General features: G+C 35.4%; 1 protein-coding gene across 1 annotated transcript in view; it reads left to right on the top strand.

The window, feature by feature from the left end:
• Positions 1-18069, top strand: part of LOC104873767 (zinc finger protein 883) — a 31602-nt gene that overhangs the window by 8243 nt on the left and 5290 nt on the right. The window contains exons 3-4 of the mRNA XM_010640591.2: positions 15934-16060; positions 16551-16646. Of these exons, the coding sequence (XP_010638893.1) occupies positions 15934-16060; positions 16551-16646 (223 nt within the window). The remainder of the gene's footprint in view (positions 1-15933; positions 16061-16550; positions 16647-18069) is intronic.

Raw genomic sequence — 18069 nt, 5'->3', positions numbered from 1 at the left:
TATACATACAATATATATACTATCTCCCAGATGAATTTTTAAAATTTTCTTTCCTTTTTCCATAAAAATAAAAGCATGTTCAAATTTTGATGGGACAATATAGAGTAATTTGAAAAAATAATCACCTTTGTAATAATGAGTTTCATTATCTACAAATGTTGTAGTGTATTTGAGTCTTTATGTAACCACATGGCTGTGACATTCATGTAAAATTTAGGTTTTTTTATTGTTTGTTAAACTAGACATAACAGTTGTAATGTTGCTGGCCTCTAGAAGGTAACACACACCTTATTATTTATTTCTTCCTGAATGGATCTCCTTTTCCCCTACTCCTTAAATTTTAACAGTTGAAATTAATGCAACTGTATCTTTATATGTTATCATGGGACATGTGTAGTAATTTCTGTATCTATGCTGGTATAGGTTAAATATTGGTATCTTCAGTAGCCAAGGTTTTTCCCAAAAGGAGAATAACAACTTACACTGTATCTTCCACTCACAAGAGTTCATTTGTTCCATATCTTCATCAGTGCTATTTGATTTTGTCTAGACTTTATAATACATTTCTCTTAATTTCTAAAGATGTTAAGATTTTTATGATTGTTGAAAACTTAGATATTTCATACACAAAACAACTTTTCAAGTCTCTTGCCTCCTTTGTTTTGTGATGGGGTGTGTGTCTTTTTTTGTTTTATTAAAAGTATTTGATCATACATGAAATGGTATCTCCTACTACCTCACTTCTATTTATACTCCTTAATAACTTCATTTAATGGTCTTTGTTTTCATGTAGTTACAATTTCTGAATTTTTACTTTTTAAATATTGTTTTGTGTTACTTTGAAAAATACTCCTTGTCCTGTTGAATGTTTTATAGGTTGTTCTTATATTGGTCTGTCTTCTACCTCAGAAAATTATTATATATGAAGAGCAAAAGCTACAATTGCATTTTTCTTTTTTTGCCACAGAGATACCCCATCATCTCAACAGCTTTCATTTGGGAAAGTTAATCGTTTTCCTACTTATTTGCAGGGCAGTACATGACATTCACAGTGTGTAACAGGCAGCTGTATTTTTAAGGGTATTATCTTTAGTTCTGCAGGATTCTTTACTTGTGTCATTGCCAGGTCTACACCTATTATGATAACGTTGTGACACAGCTGTGCTCTGCACTGTGAAACTCTGCTCCCTGTGGACTTCCAATGCAAGAGTGGTTACAGCGTGTCACCTTATGTCACCTTGGTATGTAGTGGGCTGTGCTAGGGTATAAGCATCCACCTGCTAGCAGGGTATAAGCACCTGCTGTGATGATGGCTCCTTTATAGAATCACCAGACTATGCATTTCTTAGGGGCATCTCCTTGTGAAGTGAGCCATGACCATACTTATATAATGCCCTTATATAGCATATAATTGCCATGTGATTTTCCTTATTGATGTTTCATTTCATTACTGTTGTAGAAGAACCAGCCTTTTTTTTTTGGTACTGGGGATTGAACTCGGGTCCTTGCACTTGCAAAGAACCAACATTTGACATTGCTGATGTTCTCTGTGGTATGTTCATGGTCACTGTTTTTTATTTTTTTTTTAAATTTTGATCTTAGGATTTTCTTTTGTGTACTCATTTTTATAAAATTTGCCTTTTCTAACCTTTCAAGACTTGGTTAACCAATGAATACTTAGTTTTAAAAATTCCTACTTAAGACAATGTTTCTTTTTTTAACCTCAGCTTTACATGATTTTATTCATTTTACAGGTTTGAGGTGTAATTAACAAATATCAATCTGCATATAGTTAAAGTAACATATTTTATCTTTTCACCTATATCTACATTACTTAACTGCACAACACAGGAAACAGTTAACATATCCACTAACCGAAGTGTTTTCTAGTGCCTTTGCATGACACTTTAGTAAATTTGATTTTATTGATCAAAAGAAAAACAGGGTAATAAATATAATAACAATTATATAGGTCTATGAAATATGACAAAGGGAACATACCCACAGTAGCTCCCTAGGTTAAGAAATGCAATATTATCAAATCCAAAAGAACATCTTCATGCCTTCTTATTGTCAGTGTCCCCTCTGTCCTCCTTAGTGATAACTACTTTTTTTGTGTGTGTCAGGGATTGAACTTGGGTCCTTGTGATTGCAAGGCAGGCAGCAGAACCACTGAGCTAAATTCCCAGCCCCAGCTACTACTTTTCTAATTCAGCTGTTATTCTTAGAGAATTCTTATATAATTTTTAGTGTATTTCTATTCTGCATAGTGGTAGAATTAAAGGTTCACAGGATATGCATGGATAGATTCTACCAAACCATTTTCCAAACCGTATCTGCCAGTTTACACCAGCACCAATCATACCCCTCCAATCACTTTATATCTTTTTTTGGGGTATACTGGGGATCAAACTCAGGACCTTGTGCTTGTTAGTTGTTTTAATTTTAAAAAAATTTGTTGTTTTTACCTTTCTGGTGAGAATGCAATAGAATCTGCTGGTTTTAATTTTAACTTTTCTTATTAATACTAATTTGTACACATTCATGTATTTGTCATTTGTATGTTTCAGTTTTGAAGTGCTAGTTTTAATTTTAGTTTCTCTTATTAATACTAATTTATATACATATTCATATATTTGTCATTTGTATGTCTCATTTTTGAAGTGCTTATTGAAATATCTTGGCTATTCTTTTATTGTGTTGTGCTGTCTGGTTTTTCCTTAGAAATAAATAATGCCTAATATATTCTGTATCACAAGCCCTTTACTAGAAATTGTAAGACTTGAATAAGCTAAAGTGACTCCATGCTAATAGGCCAGAGACTGTGCTTCTTCATATGCTTAATTGCTAATTTGGCTAACAGCCTGCCCAGGGGCAAATGGTATGACAACAGGTTACCATAGAACATTTCCTGCTTGAGATAAGCAATGTGTTTGGAATCTTGTCCTCTGGTAGTTCTGTGAATGCCCTGACTTTTTGTTTAGAAAAGCCATATAAAAAGGACCTCAGCCCCTGAGCAGTTGCCTCTCTGAGCTACCTGGCTCCGGGAGTGCCGTCTGGCTAGACTAATAAAGGTCTATTTACCATCTAGCCTGGTGTGTTCCCTCCTGGGTTTCTCGTTTCTCAGTCGAGCTCGCTGGGTGTTAGGGCCCAGCATCGTGGAGGCCTTTTTGGCTGTTCACGGCTTTCGGAAGTAAGGCCCTGGGTCTTGCCTCCGGAGCCATCGTTGGGCTATAGGACTCAGCATCGTGGAGGCCCTTTCGGCTGTTCACGCTCCGTGGAGTGCAAGTGGAGACTTTAAGTCTTACAGAAATGTGCACTGCAAACATCTTTTCCTATTTCATCTCCTACCTTTGTACCTTTGCAAGCTGTTAATAATATTATTTGATAAACAAATTTGCAATTGTAATGAAATTTTATTTAGATTCCTTATACTTTTTCATTAGAGTTTGTGATAGTTATGGTCTAACATGAATAGAAATGCCTAGCAGATTGATTTAACACGGTTCTGGGTGTGTCTGGACGAGTGACTTACCGAAGAAGGAAGACCCATGCTGGTTCCCAACCAATAGGCTTGTAGCTTTGAAGGAATAAAGAGGGAAAGAAGAAGTAAGTCTCAATTCTGCTTCTTCAGAGACACTTCAGTCTTCACCATTGCCTTTGGACATCTTTCTCCAGGTTTCTAGTGCCATCTCTTCAGTCTTCCAAGCCAGACCCTTTGGCCTCACAATATAGACTGACAGGAGACTGCAGTGAGCCTCAGGCCTTTGACTTTGGACTGGGACCTCTGGTTCTCTGAAGTGCAGACAGCCTTTATGTACTCTGCCATACCTGACTGCAGGAAGACATTGTAAGCCTACCTTGTAAATGTTTTATGTTTTGAGTTCATACTTAAAAACTCAATTTATAAGAAAACCTTTCTAATACCAAAGTCATGACATTTTTCTCCTCAAATTTATTCTTTTGCTTTTAAGTCGGTGGATATTTTGTATCTTATAGCATAGGAACAAAAATTGTATTATTATTATTACCAATATAATTTGTGGTGCTGAGATTGAACTTAGTGCCTTTATAGACTTTTTCTTATTCTTTCTTTTGGCACATGGTCTCACTAAATCACTGAGTTATTCAGACTGGGCTCAAGGACGTGATCCTCCAGGCTCAGCCTCCCACAGTGCTTAGCTTAGTTTTTTTCTTTCTTTCTTTTTTCCTTAACAGTTACCCATTTGACCAAACAACATTCATTGAAAATTTGACAGTAGTACAAAAAAAAAATTGCATGTATGCGTTGCCTACCATATCAGGAGATACATGTATATATTCTTTTTTCATTATTTCAAAAATTTTAGTACTTATTTTGAATTTAGTATACTGCTAAAATTAATGATTGGTAATCAAAAGATCTTTCAAATTTAGTAACAGATATTTAGCCAAGTTCTTGCCCTATAGATTTTGCCTTAGTTATAAAGGTTACATTTTGTTGAACAAATATTGTGTAAGACATAAAGTCAGGTATGGTGGCAAATAACCCTAGCTACTTTGGAGGTTAATGCAGGAGGATAGCAAGTGTCAGACCAGCTTGGGCAACTTAGTGAGATATTGTGTAAAATTAAAAATTTTTAAAATAAGGTCTGGGGATGTACAAGGTCCTGGATTCAATCTTCAGTGCTAAATAAGTAAGTAAATAAGAGATCTAATAAATGTTTAGAGTAAATACCCTCAGTGGTAATACTAATAAATTTTAATTTAAAAAATAAAGGCATAGCAAAGAACGAACTCCTGTCACCTCTGAAATAAGCTTGGCCTCAATGAAATTCTCATATGGATTAAATGATTTGTTGTAGAATATGAGTCACTCCAGGCTGGGAAGCTTGAATTACCTCAGGATTCAGTGATTTTGGAAAACAAAAGATGAAGTGCTCAACTGGGAGTGTCTCAGAGGAGAATGCCACACTGACTATTCCCACATATTCCTGGAGGATGGGTTGGCCTGGCTTAGTGCATTTACCATCAAGTTCTGAGGAAGGTGGAGGCAGAAGACACAGTCACTGATGATTCAGTATTTTTTTAAAGATATTTTTTATTGGTATATTTTAGGTATACAGTACAGTTACATTCATCAGTGGGATCTTGTACCTTTACATGACATATCGTGGTTTTTATTTTTTCCTCATTCGTCTAGCCTCCCTTCACCCTTTTCCCCTTCCCTATTTACAAAGACTTTGTTTCCATTTTTTCCTTTTCTCTTATTTTTTCTCTTCCCTTTTAACCTTTCCTGTACCCCTCCCATTTTCCCAATACCTTTAAACCTTTTCTTCCTATTACAAAGTATCAGTTATACATTTTGACCTTTATTTACACTTCTAGTTTATCACACCAGAGAAACTATATGGTATTTACACACTTGTGTCCTATTAACTTCACTTATGAATATGTCCTCAACATGGATCCACTTCATTATTTTTAAAGTTGCAGGCAGAAGTAACTCTGAGGAGCTTAAGGCATTTATTTATAATTGAAATATAGTATAATGTAAAATAGAGCATCAGAAATTTGTCACACTCCATAGAGCCAAGTTTTGTTTAAAATTTGTTTCCAGCTCTCGAGACTATAAAGATGTTCCCTGGGATCTGGGATGTAGTATAAAATGTATTTCTTCCCACACATTGAATTCCAAAGTGATTTTAAAGACAGATTACTTTTACTCATCTTACCTATGAAATGTCTTCTGCAAGTTGGTAATTTACATATCATAACACTTCCCTACTAGGAAAAAAATACTGGACTTGATGAGCCTTATGTTTTCTTCCATTCGTGTGTGTTTCTTCTTATATTCTCCTGTGTATCCTGTACTGCAATTTCCCACTCCTCCACGGTGCCAGCCCTGGAATAAACATTTTTCAAAGAGAACAGGTGGGGTTGGAGTTTCTGTAGTGAAAGACGACAATGAAGTGTGAATGGATGACCGGAAGCTCAGGTTCCTGAGAGCACAGTGGTAAACTAGGGCCAGATCAGGCGTCCAGCTAATGTGCTTGCCACACTGTCAGCAGGGCTTTTGGTTCTCTCCATTCCAGCTCTCTCCCTTCCCTTATTATTGCGGCAACTTTCCCAGTACCTCTTCCCTTAAAAACTGAACCCTGTCTTCCTGCTTCCTTGATCTCTGACATGTGGTTTGCGTAAAGCACGGGGGCTCAAGAATGATAGTCTGCATCAGAAACCCTCCCAGAGGCTATTCACTGTCTGGCCACTAGCTCTTCTTCACTCTTAAGCTCTTGGACTTTCACCTGCTACACCTCCGCATCAGCCCTTCCTTCCCTTCTTTATGTGTCCCTTGGAGTGCTGGTTAGATGGAGTACCAACCATCACCAGAGGGCAGACAGTGGAGAGATTGCCATCAGGGTAGGAAGAGACAGTGATGAGGTAGAGATTAGGATTGCCCTGTGCAGCTTTACAACTCTGGGTGAGGCTCTGTTGAGGACAAATATCTGCGTTTACTACATAGGCATTAGCTGCTAATTTGTATACACAAATTCTGTCAGTCACTCAGTGTATAGTTTTTAACATTATATGATTCTTAGAGGGCCTTACAGTGACAATGTGAAGAGATCTGTGGTCTACTTGTTGTGCCCAAGTCACGAACTCCCCAAAGACCACCAAGGAGTCATGTCCGATGCAATTGCAAGAGGAATTTATTGCAAGCTCAAGCCTGGACTCTCAGGTGTCACCGTCACAGCGGCTTCAGACTGAGAGCCCAGATCCAACTTTTAACCAAGTTTATATAGGATTTTTCTGTTACTATTTTTAGTTTTCCCTTATCATCAAGGGGCATCGGGAGGGCACATTGGAACATGACCTAATGCTTACATTTGCAAATTTATTATAGGGTGCTGGGAGGGTACGTATTGGAAAGTTACCTAAGGTCTTTAGAGAATTAATTTCTCTTTTCATTAGACAATTAATTCCTCTTTTCTGACTTTTGCTAACTAAGATATATAACTATCTATATCCACTATAATTAATTCCTATATTGATTAGATCACACAAAAAGAAGCTTTTCTATTGACTATGACTAATTTCTATATCAACTATAACTAAATTAATTCCTATATCAGCTATAACTAATTCCTATATTCATTGAATTGCATAAAAAGAAGCTTGTCTTAAAAAGAGGAACAGAAGCAGGGTGGAGATGCTCTAAAAGAGGAACTGCAATTGTCAAAGCACAGAGAAACTGCCACATAGAATGGAATTTTTCAGAAAGGAACTTTTGCATTTACTCTATTCTGGGTAAGGGGCATGGAGCCCACCGTGACCTGGAAACTTGGTCCTCACATACTCCCCAGACAAACTGGTGAATAATGCAAACTAAGACAACAAACAAATGCATACAGCCACTTATAGTTATTGAGAAAGATTTCCAGGGTACCAGGCAAGACAACTCAGAATACCAGACAATGTAAATGTGAAACTAAAAGGCAGGAGAAATGCATATTTTTCTACTTTCTCTTCCTACACAATATACAAAACAATATTATTACATTATTCATGTGGCCTGAATACATTTTTTTTGCAAAAAAATACAAAGAATGTGAGTAGATAGAAAATCTGAATGCTTTGAGAAAATGTCACCAGATGACAACTCAAACCTATAAACTAAATGAAGAAAACTGTAAATAACATAAACTTAAGATATTGGAATTTCAAGATATGTTTTCTTCCCTTGCCTTTTCAACTGTCATGAAATTATATAATGTAATAATTATAACAAGTATTTATTTTATAGTATTTATAGATACAGTGTATACAATACACCCAAAATACTATCAAGCATAATTTAGAGTGATATAGTAACCTAAATCTATATGTAGGAGGATGATTTGGAGGTGATGTTCTTATCTAACTGGAACTAAGTATGAGTCTGAAGTTGTTTTGAAGAAAGTATAATATACATGTTAATCCCAAGTATATTTACTAGACAGTGTAGACAAATTAGTGTGGCTAACTCACTAAGGAAATATAAGTGTTGCATTAGCAAATATTTATTTATTGCAAAAGAAAACAAAGGAAAATGTAGTGGAATTTTGAGAGTTGTGTAAAAAGTAGAAAACAAAATACTATGAAAAACAGGAATCCAGTTGCATCAATAATAACATTAAAAGTGAAGTTCTTAAATATTTCTAGTAACAGCTAAAGATTGTGTGATTATCAAGCAAGATTCTATCTTTATCTAACAGTGTCACCTTTTAGATTTAAAAGTACAAATGTTTTAAATGTAGAAGGACAAAAATAGAAATGCCATAGGGCCGGGAATTTAGCTCAGTGGTTCGGTGGCCTGCCTTGCAAGCTCAAGGACCCGAGTTCAATCCCTGGTACAAAAAAAAAAAAAAAAAAAAAAAAAAAAAGAAATGCCTTGCAAAGAGAAATTGGTGGACAAGACAGATTTGTAAGAAACAGTTATTAATGATAATAAGGAGCATCTTATAATGTAAAATTGTGAACGATGAGGAAGAAAGCACCAGTGTCATTACCCACCAACAAAATGTAACTAAAACGTGAAGCAAGGACTGAAATGATAAAAGTAGAAATAAAACTTTCAAGCATGATAGCTAAGTGAGATGTTGTGGTCCATTCTTATAATGACAACGCTTCAGAGGCTGAGATAGGAAGATTATGGAATTAAGTGTCACTAAGAACCCGTCTCAAGAAGACAAAGACTGAAAAAGAGTTCTGGTTACAGACTTCAAAAACCTACTTTCAGTAATGGGTAGGACAACTAGGTGTTAGAAAAGCATCGAGTGGGATACAGAAACAACTTTGCAGTCCTGCTAGAGTTTACACAGCCTTTGCCCAACAACAGCAGAATAAACATTCTCAAACAAGGCTTTGTAGCGAGCCTTAACTAGAGTAAATGTAAAAGGATAAAAATTATCCACTGCATGTTCTCCTGTCACAAAGGGATAAATCTGAGACTTAAAAATACAAAGGGACTTTGGAAATTCAAATAGATGGAGTTAAACAGTAATTTCCAATACTTCAAAATGGCCTCAGAAGAAATCAATAGGGACATTTAAAACAGTGAAATGATTGAAAAAAATATGCCAAACTCTTGAAAGGTTTAGTGCTTAGAAGGAAATTTATATTTGTAAGTTTCTGTATTAATAAAAAAGCATGATCCTAATTCAGCATCATTAGGTTCTATGTTAAAACACAGGAAAGAATAGCAAAAAGAATATAAAATAATCAGAAGGATGGAAATAACAATTGCAGCAGAAATCAAGGAGTAAAATTGGAGATAATAGAACTGAACAAAACAGTTATAATAGAAGGAAAGTTAAGAAAATTTTCAGTTAGACCAGGAAAAAAACAGACTCAAATAACGAAAACTAAAGATTAAAGAAGAAGTATTGCTACCAACCTTACAGAAGCAGGAATATATAAAGAATAATAACATGAAAAATGATGTTTCAATGCATTGCATAATTTTAAGTAAAATGGACAAATTTCTAGTAGCACACAAACTGTTCAACCTGACCCAAACCTGTCAGTTAATATATTTAATTACAAAATATGTTTACTTTCTAAGATTAGAGTCTGTTATGCTTGTGTTTTGATGTCCCCCCAAAGCTTCATGAAGTCATAGGTGGAGCTTTTCAGAGGTGGCTGAATCTAGAGTATGTGATGCTGGGATTAAGGATGCGATGCTAGGATTGATTCATGCTGTGATGATAGGATAAGGATCTGAGTGCTAGCTGCCCTAAGAGCATGTAGCCTGGATAAAATATAAGGGACAGAAAGAGAGCTGCTGTCACTGTTTTCACTTGTTGCTTATTCGCCACTGTGCTGCTTTGTTGCCTTCTACCCTGAACTGTTTCTTCCCTGTGATTCCCCTCTGTCATGCTACCTTGCCTTGGAGCCAGCCAACTATGAACTGTGAGCCAAAAAAAAAATTTCCTCCTTTAACTTGGGCTATCAGGTATTTGATTCAGCAAGCAAAAAAGACAGAATCAATATAAACACATTTGGTCTTAACACAGCATTCAGCATTGTTGTGGAGATGCTAGCCAGGTCATTTGGCTACATACATAAGTCAAATGCATCCAGATTGGAAAAGCATAATAATGATCATTTATATTTACATATGACATGATATTTAAGAAATTGTGAAGAATTGACCATCAATTATTAAAACTAGTAATGGAACTTAATACCATAGCAGGATACAAGGTCAGTGTACAAAAATCAATTGCATTTCTGTATACAAGAAATGAACATTCTGGAGGTGAAGATAATGCAGTTCCTACATTAGTGGTTCAAGTTCTTACTAGGTCTATTATTGAGCATAGTATTCAACCTTTATTAGGCAGGAGGCACAAAATGATCAGAAATTACAACAAATATATTTATTTTATATCCCTAATATATTTACTAACATAATATAGGAAAATTATGTTACATATTCTCTTGCTAAGTTGATGAGCATATAAAAACTCTCTATGGTTTTCAGTTTTTTCATTGGCCAAATAGAAATAATGTATATATTATCTGAATTAGTAGAGATTGCAAATGAAATATGATAGTGGAAGAAGCAAAAGTGAAGTTAAGGCAATAATTCTAGTCATGACAGTATCAAAAGCAGCATACTTAGGAACAACTTTCTAAATGTATGGGAGAATAGATTTCATTGCTTGTGTTGAAAATACCTAGTAAATCTTGGAGCCTTCTGTTTTTGGTTCTGAGGACTTCATAGAAGGAGGAAAAGGCCTTATATTTTTGGCCTTATACTATTAAAGGATAGAGTCAGGGAAAGGAAAGCATATCCAAATAAATATTATTGTCTCTTTATAGGTAGAAACAGAGTCCCAGAAAGAGAAGTATAATGTATATCCTAGAAGGGGAACACTAGGTACTGATTCCATTAATGTAGGAATGCAGACAATACATTGGGAGAGAGACAGTAAGGGTTACTTCTGGCAAGAGTGAGCACACGTGCGCACACACACACACGCACACACACACACACACACACACACATTTACTCCACTGTCCCACAACCTCTGTCTGCTGCTCAGGTCTAGGTCAACCATAATGGAAAGTTCTTGATTAAAGAGAAACCAGTGTCAAGGCAGCTGTGAGAAACACCACATGAAGAATCCCTTGCCTCCTTTGGGAAGAAACAAAGACAAGGAAGGGAAAGATCAGGATCATCACAAACATGTTTTTACATGCACGAAAATAATGATATGATGGTTGGAGTATACTTGAGATTTCCTAGGTGAAACATTTAGGCACTGGCAGTATAAATTTGAACAAGGATTCTGGAGTATACCTACCCTGTTACCCTGTGGTTTTGTTCCATTGTTTACAGAAATACATTTTTTTTTCTGTAATTCAATCCATGGAAGACTCCAAAATTAGTGTAGTGTGTGCTGGATTGTAAGAGAGTGACCATATTATTTTTCTATTCATTAAAACTTCTAAAGTGAAATGCAGACATGCTTTTCTCATCCTTTGGAATGTGTGAGTTCTAGGACCATAATACTGATATAAAAAGTTAACAAGTTTCTTATTGTTACTCATTGGTCACCATTTGTATTTCTTTGTTATTATCATCGTATTCCAGGTTGTTTTTATATGATTGAATCTGTAACAAAAATTCTGCACATTTGTCATGTGCATATATCATTCTTGTTCAATAGGACCTGTCTCCTAGCAACAGGACTTGGCTGGGAAAATAAGCAGAACCTCCTCTATTGATTTGTAGTGGAGAAGAACAGGGTCTTGTGGGAAGTCTGGTCTTCTCTTCAGGGATATCCCCAGCACAGGATCTTTGAGTAGTTCCTTCTGTGCAGGTGGGCTGATGCTCACTATTCCATCATACCAGAAATTCCCAATGCTAGCGAGCTCTCCCCAAGGTGCTCTGCAGATGCTGGTGACAGATTCTGTGTCCCTGAAGGTGATACAAGGAGAAGCCCATGGGTTTGAGAGACAGGGAATATGATTGGATAATGTACCACTTCATAGGAGCAGAAAGATTGATAGATCTCTTGTGTGGGATGACATGACTGACCTGCAATCCATGGAACTGGACTGTCGGGAAGTAAATTAGCAAGATATCTTCATGTGCATCTGGGGATTGAGAGATAGCAACTGCAGCTGTCCTTTGAGTGATGGATCAGTCAAAAGATGGTGCTCTTAGAAGGCAGTATATATACTTTCAGGTGTGTAGAAACAGGCCAAAAGCTCCGTAGACTTTGTGGTCCGGTCTAAGATGGCAAAAACGGGAGTGGGATATGGAGGTAGTGTGAATCTGGGAGGTGTATGGTGAATTCATATTTCAGTTCTGCAACAAAATGGTCTTCCTCTTAAACTATATGCCATCAATTTATCCATGTGTATTTAAATGTACTTAAAATGCTAGTGAATGTCACTAAATTTAAAAAGATATAATTAAGATGTGTGCTGACTAAGGTGTTGTATTTTTATGGTTTTGTCCTGTCTCATCAGCAGATAAATTTTCTGGTCTTGTACTTTATAGTCTTTTTAGAAATCTTGGTTTGAGTTTAGGAAATTTTTTACAAGAGCTCATTTCCAGGGGTAGGAAGATATACCAGGATAGAGGAATGCTGGATGATGGTCCTGTTCACTGAGGTAAGTAGTAAACCTGGTATGGTATGAGGGGACTCATTGGTCAGAGTGAGCAAGATTTGAGTGAATTAGTTTGTGAGCTCTCAAAGACTGGATACCATTGGAAAGTTTGGTCCAGCTGTTAGAAAGGATATATTAGTTGAGCTGAGTGATAGGTAAAGCCTAATAAATGTTATGTATAGGTGGGATCTTGTGGTAGGAGCCTGGAGTGTAGGGACAGCTGGTCATAACTGAGAAAATCTGTCTACATTTCCTCCAATATACTCTCATTTTTTCACTTAATTCTCTATATCCAGATATGGAGATCTCTCAACTCTAATCTGTCACCATACTTGGTACCTAGAGATATGATTGATAATGCTTCACCCATCCTAATTTATCTTCCTAGAAGTGAGGAAGCGTTTCCAGGGTCTTTGTGGCTTACTAGGTTGATGAAAAATTACATTTGAGGTATTAAGCATGTTGCCCAGCATCATATGATTTTAGATGTCAGGCATCCAAAATTTTGACTCCTATTTATTTTACCACAAATAATTTTTTTTTTCCTTCATTGAGTTTATTGGTACATTTTAGGTATACAGTTCAGTTCCATTCATCATTGGGATCCTGTACCTTTACATGACAGGTCTTGGTTCTCATTTTTTCCCCTTGTCCCTGCCCTCCCTTCACTTGCTCCTCCCCTTCCCATTTACAAACAATTTATTTCCATTTTCTCCTATTTTTTTCCTTTCCCTTATTACCTTTCCCCTACCCTTCCCACTTTCCCTACACCTTTAGCCCTTTTCTTCCTATTTCACATTATCAGTTATCTAATTAGGATCTTATGTACTATTATAGTTTATTCACATGAGAGAAACTATTCGGTATTTACACATGTGTGACTTATTTATTTCACTTAGGAGTATATCCTCAATATGTATCCATTTTCCTATGAAGGACTCTAATTTCTCATTCTTAATGGCTGAGTAGTACTCCATTTACCACAAATAAGTTTAAACTTTTCTTTATCAGTTACAGGAATTACCTTCAATTTAGAAAAATATATTTTAGAAGATTTGTCTTGAACATGTTTATTCTTTTATCCCAAATATTCCTCCAAGAGTTAATACTACAAGTTATTCCTTATTTAATGTCTGAGACTTTTTCAAAGTGTTTTAAAAGTCTGTGGTATATCTCAACAGAATAATAAATGAAAGGAAAAAAATTACTGAAATGTGGGGGACCAGCTCCCACTAGTCGAACAGTACCTGAAGGAGAGAGTAAGGATTGAAAAGGAAAGACACTCTAGGCAGAGTGGAGACAAAAGACCATCTGCTTTATTTGAGGCAAAGCTGGTTATTTATACATACATTATCAGCAAAATCTACAGAAGAAACATCTGCAGAAAGACCACAAGAGAATGATTAGACACCATAGCATTTTACAGTTCCTACAGATCAAAAGGCATTCACATGCACTTTGGGCCGGAATGCTCTCTCTATCTGGTCACAGTGGTTTCTGTTGACATCAAGTTGATAGATTAACTCCTTGTTCTTAACCACTTCTAGTTTTCCACATACTATTCTTAGGTGGGAGTTTCAGTTTCCCCACACTGAAATACCAGATTCAGAATCTGTGTTCTTATTTTAGTTTCTATCCTTAAATATGGTTGTCTCATTATTGCAGATGCATATTAAAATCATGCTTGTAAGTGAAATAAACCGGACACAAATGAGTAAATACCAAATAGTTTCTCTGGTGTGAAAAATTAAAAGTGTAAATAAGGTTCAAATGGTATGATTGATAATGTGAAATAGGAAGAAAAGGTCTAAAGGAGTAGGGGAAGTGGGAAGGGTAGAGGAAAGGAAATAAGGGAAAAGCAAATAGGAAAAACATGGAAACAACAAAGTCTTTGTAAATAGGGAAGGGTGAAGGAGGTGAAGGGAGGGCTGGGGAATTGGAAAAAAATAAAACCAAGATATATCACATAAAGGTACAAGATCTCAATGATGAATGTAACTATTATTTACCTTAAATATACCAATAAACTTAATGGAAAAAAATAGAATATCCCCCAATAGATGTAAGGTTTTAAACAATTTTATTCTTATTGATGTAAATATTTTTACTACTTACATTGTGTAATGTTTCATGTGTGTGTATAAAATGTAAGTAGTATCTGATCAATTTTGTTTAGTTATTGCAGTGTGTTTCATGCATGTCTTCAGTTACAAAAACTTTTCAGCACATTCTTTTAGCATTAATAATTTTTCTTATGTCTTATGTAAATTTTAGGTGACATGAACTTGAATAAAACTCTTCTACAATTTAGTGGATATTTGGAAAAACATACTATGTAAGAAGAAAAATACTGTTATCAAAAGTTATGTCAAGAAATATAGAGAGGAGAGAGGGAAAGAAAAGGCGATTAAGAAAAGGGAATTATGAGAGCCGGTGTGGTGGCGCACACCTGTAATCCCAGCACTTGGGAGGCTGAGGCAGGAGGATCACTGTGAGTTCAAGACCAGCCTGGGCTACATCGTGAGTTCCAGGTCAGTCTCAAATACATAGAGAGACCCTGTTCAAAAAAACAAAAAAAAAGAATTATGTACATATATTAGTTTCCCACAAGGAATGTAAACATGTACTACAACCATGTACTAATAAAAAATATAAAAATCAATAGAATTATACCTAGTATGTTTAATATGTTCAGAAAGAATTATTATATTTGCTAGTATATTAAAATGTATAAATACTGTAAAGTTTATTCGTTTAAATTCATTGTGAAATCTGTGATGTGCTACCTTTTAGCTATCTAAAATTGTGTCTCTTTGGACCATTGAACTTAGCATTACTTCTAAGCTTTGCGCGCAATCTGAAGCCAAAACCACACCAATTCTGAATCACAATCTGCATTTTAATAAGCTCTCCCATTATTGGTTGTAACATTAAAATTTGAGAAGTACTTTTGTGACTTATGGCAACTTTCTCACATGAGAAATATATAGACCTTATCTTTTAAAATAGAAATGCAATAGTTGGAAATGTATTGATTTTATATTTTGAATTTTAAGATATAGTGTTTACACTGGCTTTGTGAATTTTGTGTTATGCTTTTTTCCTCAGAATTAAATACTACTACATTCAAGAATATTCGTGTTGAATAATATCCTATAAAATAATAAAGAGCACTGACCTAAGTCAAATGCAATTTTAATTCATTTCATATCGGGTCAAATTATGAACTCTCTCAGCGACCACAGAATCAAAATTTCTGTGATTAATTGATTGATTGATTGATTTCAGGAAATGTTAACATTCAGGGATGTGGCCATTGATTTCTCTGTAGAAGAGTGGGAATTCCTGGAGCCTGCTCAGCAGAATTTGTATAGAGATGTGATGATAGAGAACTACAGAAACCTCCTCTCCCTGGGTGAGTATAACTTCCCTATAGATTCCTGATTCAGTCAGCATTAATTTCCATTCTTTTTTATATTATCTCTTGGAAGCTTCTGCTTCATATGAATGAGTTTTAAATTTTGATTTCAAAGAAAAAAATTGAGGGTTTTTCAGTATAGACAAGAATTTTTTTATGTCATTCATTCTTCTCTTTTGCATGCCTCTTTCTTGATGTATTACACATCCTTCCCTGTGATTAATGATAATTTTAGAAATTCGGTGATATAAAAATTGTCTCCTGTTACTTAAAGCACCCTCCCCCAACCCCGTTTTGATTTAGTAGTTGCAAGTGGAGTTCAGGGTCTACAAATTAGAAATGCTTTTTATCTGGAAATATTTTGGGTAATGAACGTTTTAGAATCTTCTTTCATGTCTTTTCTAGTGCCTACACTGATCAGGAAGAAATGTCAATAGTTGCTGGGAGAAACTAAAGCAGGTGCCATGTTCCATTTTTCAATTAACAGGTTTAGCTGTCACTAAGCCATACCTGATCACCTTTCTGGAGCAAAGCAAGGAGCTTTGGGATGTAAAGAGTCAGGGAACAGCAGCTATACATCCAGGTAGGTAGAGATTAATGAAGCAGAGGACAAGGATGAGAGGCTTAAAGGCTTTGTTTCTGTTACCAGGGGTCGAGCCTGGACCCTTGCACTTGTGAGGCAGGCAGTGGAACCTCTGAGCCAAATCCCTGGCCCTCAAAGGCTTTATAATATTAAATGAGAACTTCTGTTTGAATAGAAATGATTTTTAGAAATCAAGTTTATTCCTCTTGGTGTCAAAAAAGGACTCTCTTGCCCCATGTCTATCACACTCTCGATTCCTCTAGGCTTCTCTCTTCCCTCCTGTGACCTAGGTGATTCACAATGATGGCCAAAGTTATCACTGTCACCTGTGAGGGTCTGCATGCTTGGACTGCTCTTCCATTGCCTATGGTAGTCTCAGAAGATCTGTACCAATCTCTCAAGGCTTAATCTAATTTAGTATATTAGTCACATTGTGAGGCTTCTATACTTACTCATTAAAATGGTCTCAGCACAGCACTTTGTGTATAATTTTAATGGATGTTCTGTGGAAATTCTTACACCATAAAATGAGTCAGTGAAACAAAAAGCCAGTACGTCATGGATGCATAGTCATAGCTGAAAATGATACGTATCTAGAATTGTTTAAATGGTGCATCAGAGTTTAAGAATATTTTATCATGTATTTATGGTCACTCCTGTTCTCTTTTTGACAGCTTTTATGAAATATGGCCATCTTTTCACTTTCTCTTTTTATGTACTTAGATCTGAAAAGAACCTCCCAAAGTCATATATTTAAATTTTTGTAGGTTTATTTCAAGTGGCCATTGTATTATTTTGATTGGGATTTTAGATTAATTTAAATTTAAGTTACTGTAAAGGATGAAACTAATACTGTGCTTATGCTAAATATTTCTGTAATTATTTTTTCTACTCTAATTGCTTTAATTTGTGTTTTATTGATTTATTTTATTTTTACTTTTGTCATATTGCCTTTTTATTTTATTTAGGTATTTTGTCATTGTATTAGGAATTATCACATTTTAATCTGGTAACAACTTGAATTCCACCTAAAAATTAAATTTTATCTTTATATTTCTCCTCAACATTGTTATTAATGTCAGAAATATTATTATATTGCATGCATATTAAAAGCTGCTTATGATGTTTTGTATTTTTAATCTTCAAATTCTATAGTAAACTTGAAAATGTTTTTTGCATCTTCATTTTAGTGCTATGGAATTCTGTACATGTCTATATATTTCCCTGAGAGGCATAAAATTTTATGTGCCTTGTTACTTTGCAACATTATTTTACTTTTCAGTAAGAAGGTCTGACTTTACCCTTTCTTTATTTAGACATTTCAATGTCTAGTGGTATTGAACTTTTTGAGCAGTTATCTCAAAAAATACTTAATTTTTTTTTTCTGGTTTTTTGTTTTTTGAGGCAGGGTCTCACTATGTAG

The sequence above is a fragment of the Fukomys damarensis genome, unplaced genomic scaffold (genome assembly GCF_012274545.1).
Source record: "Fukomys damarensis isolate Sample0158 unplaced genomic scaffold, DMR_v1.0_HiC HiC_scaffold_37, whole genome shotgun sequence".
NCBI classification, from domain to species: domain Eukaryota; kingdom Metazoa; phylum Chordata; class Mammalia; order Rodentia; family Bathyergidae; genus Fukomys; species Fukomys damarensis.
This window is presented reverse-complemented; position numbering and strand designations above follow the sequence as displayed.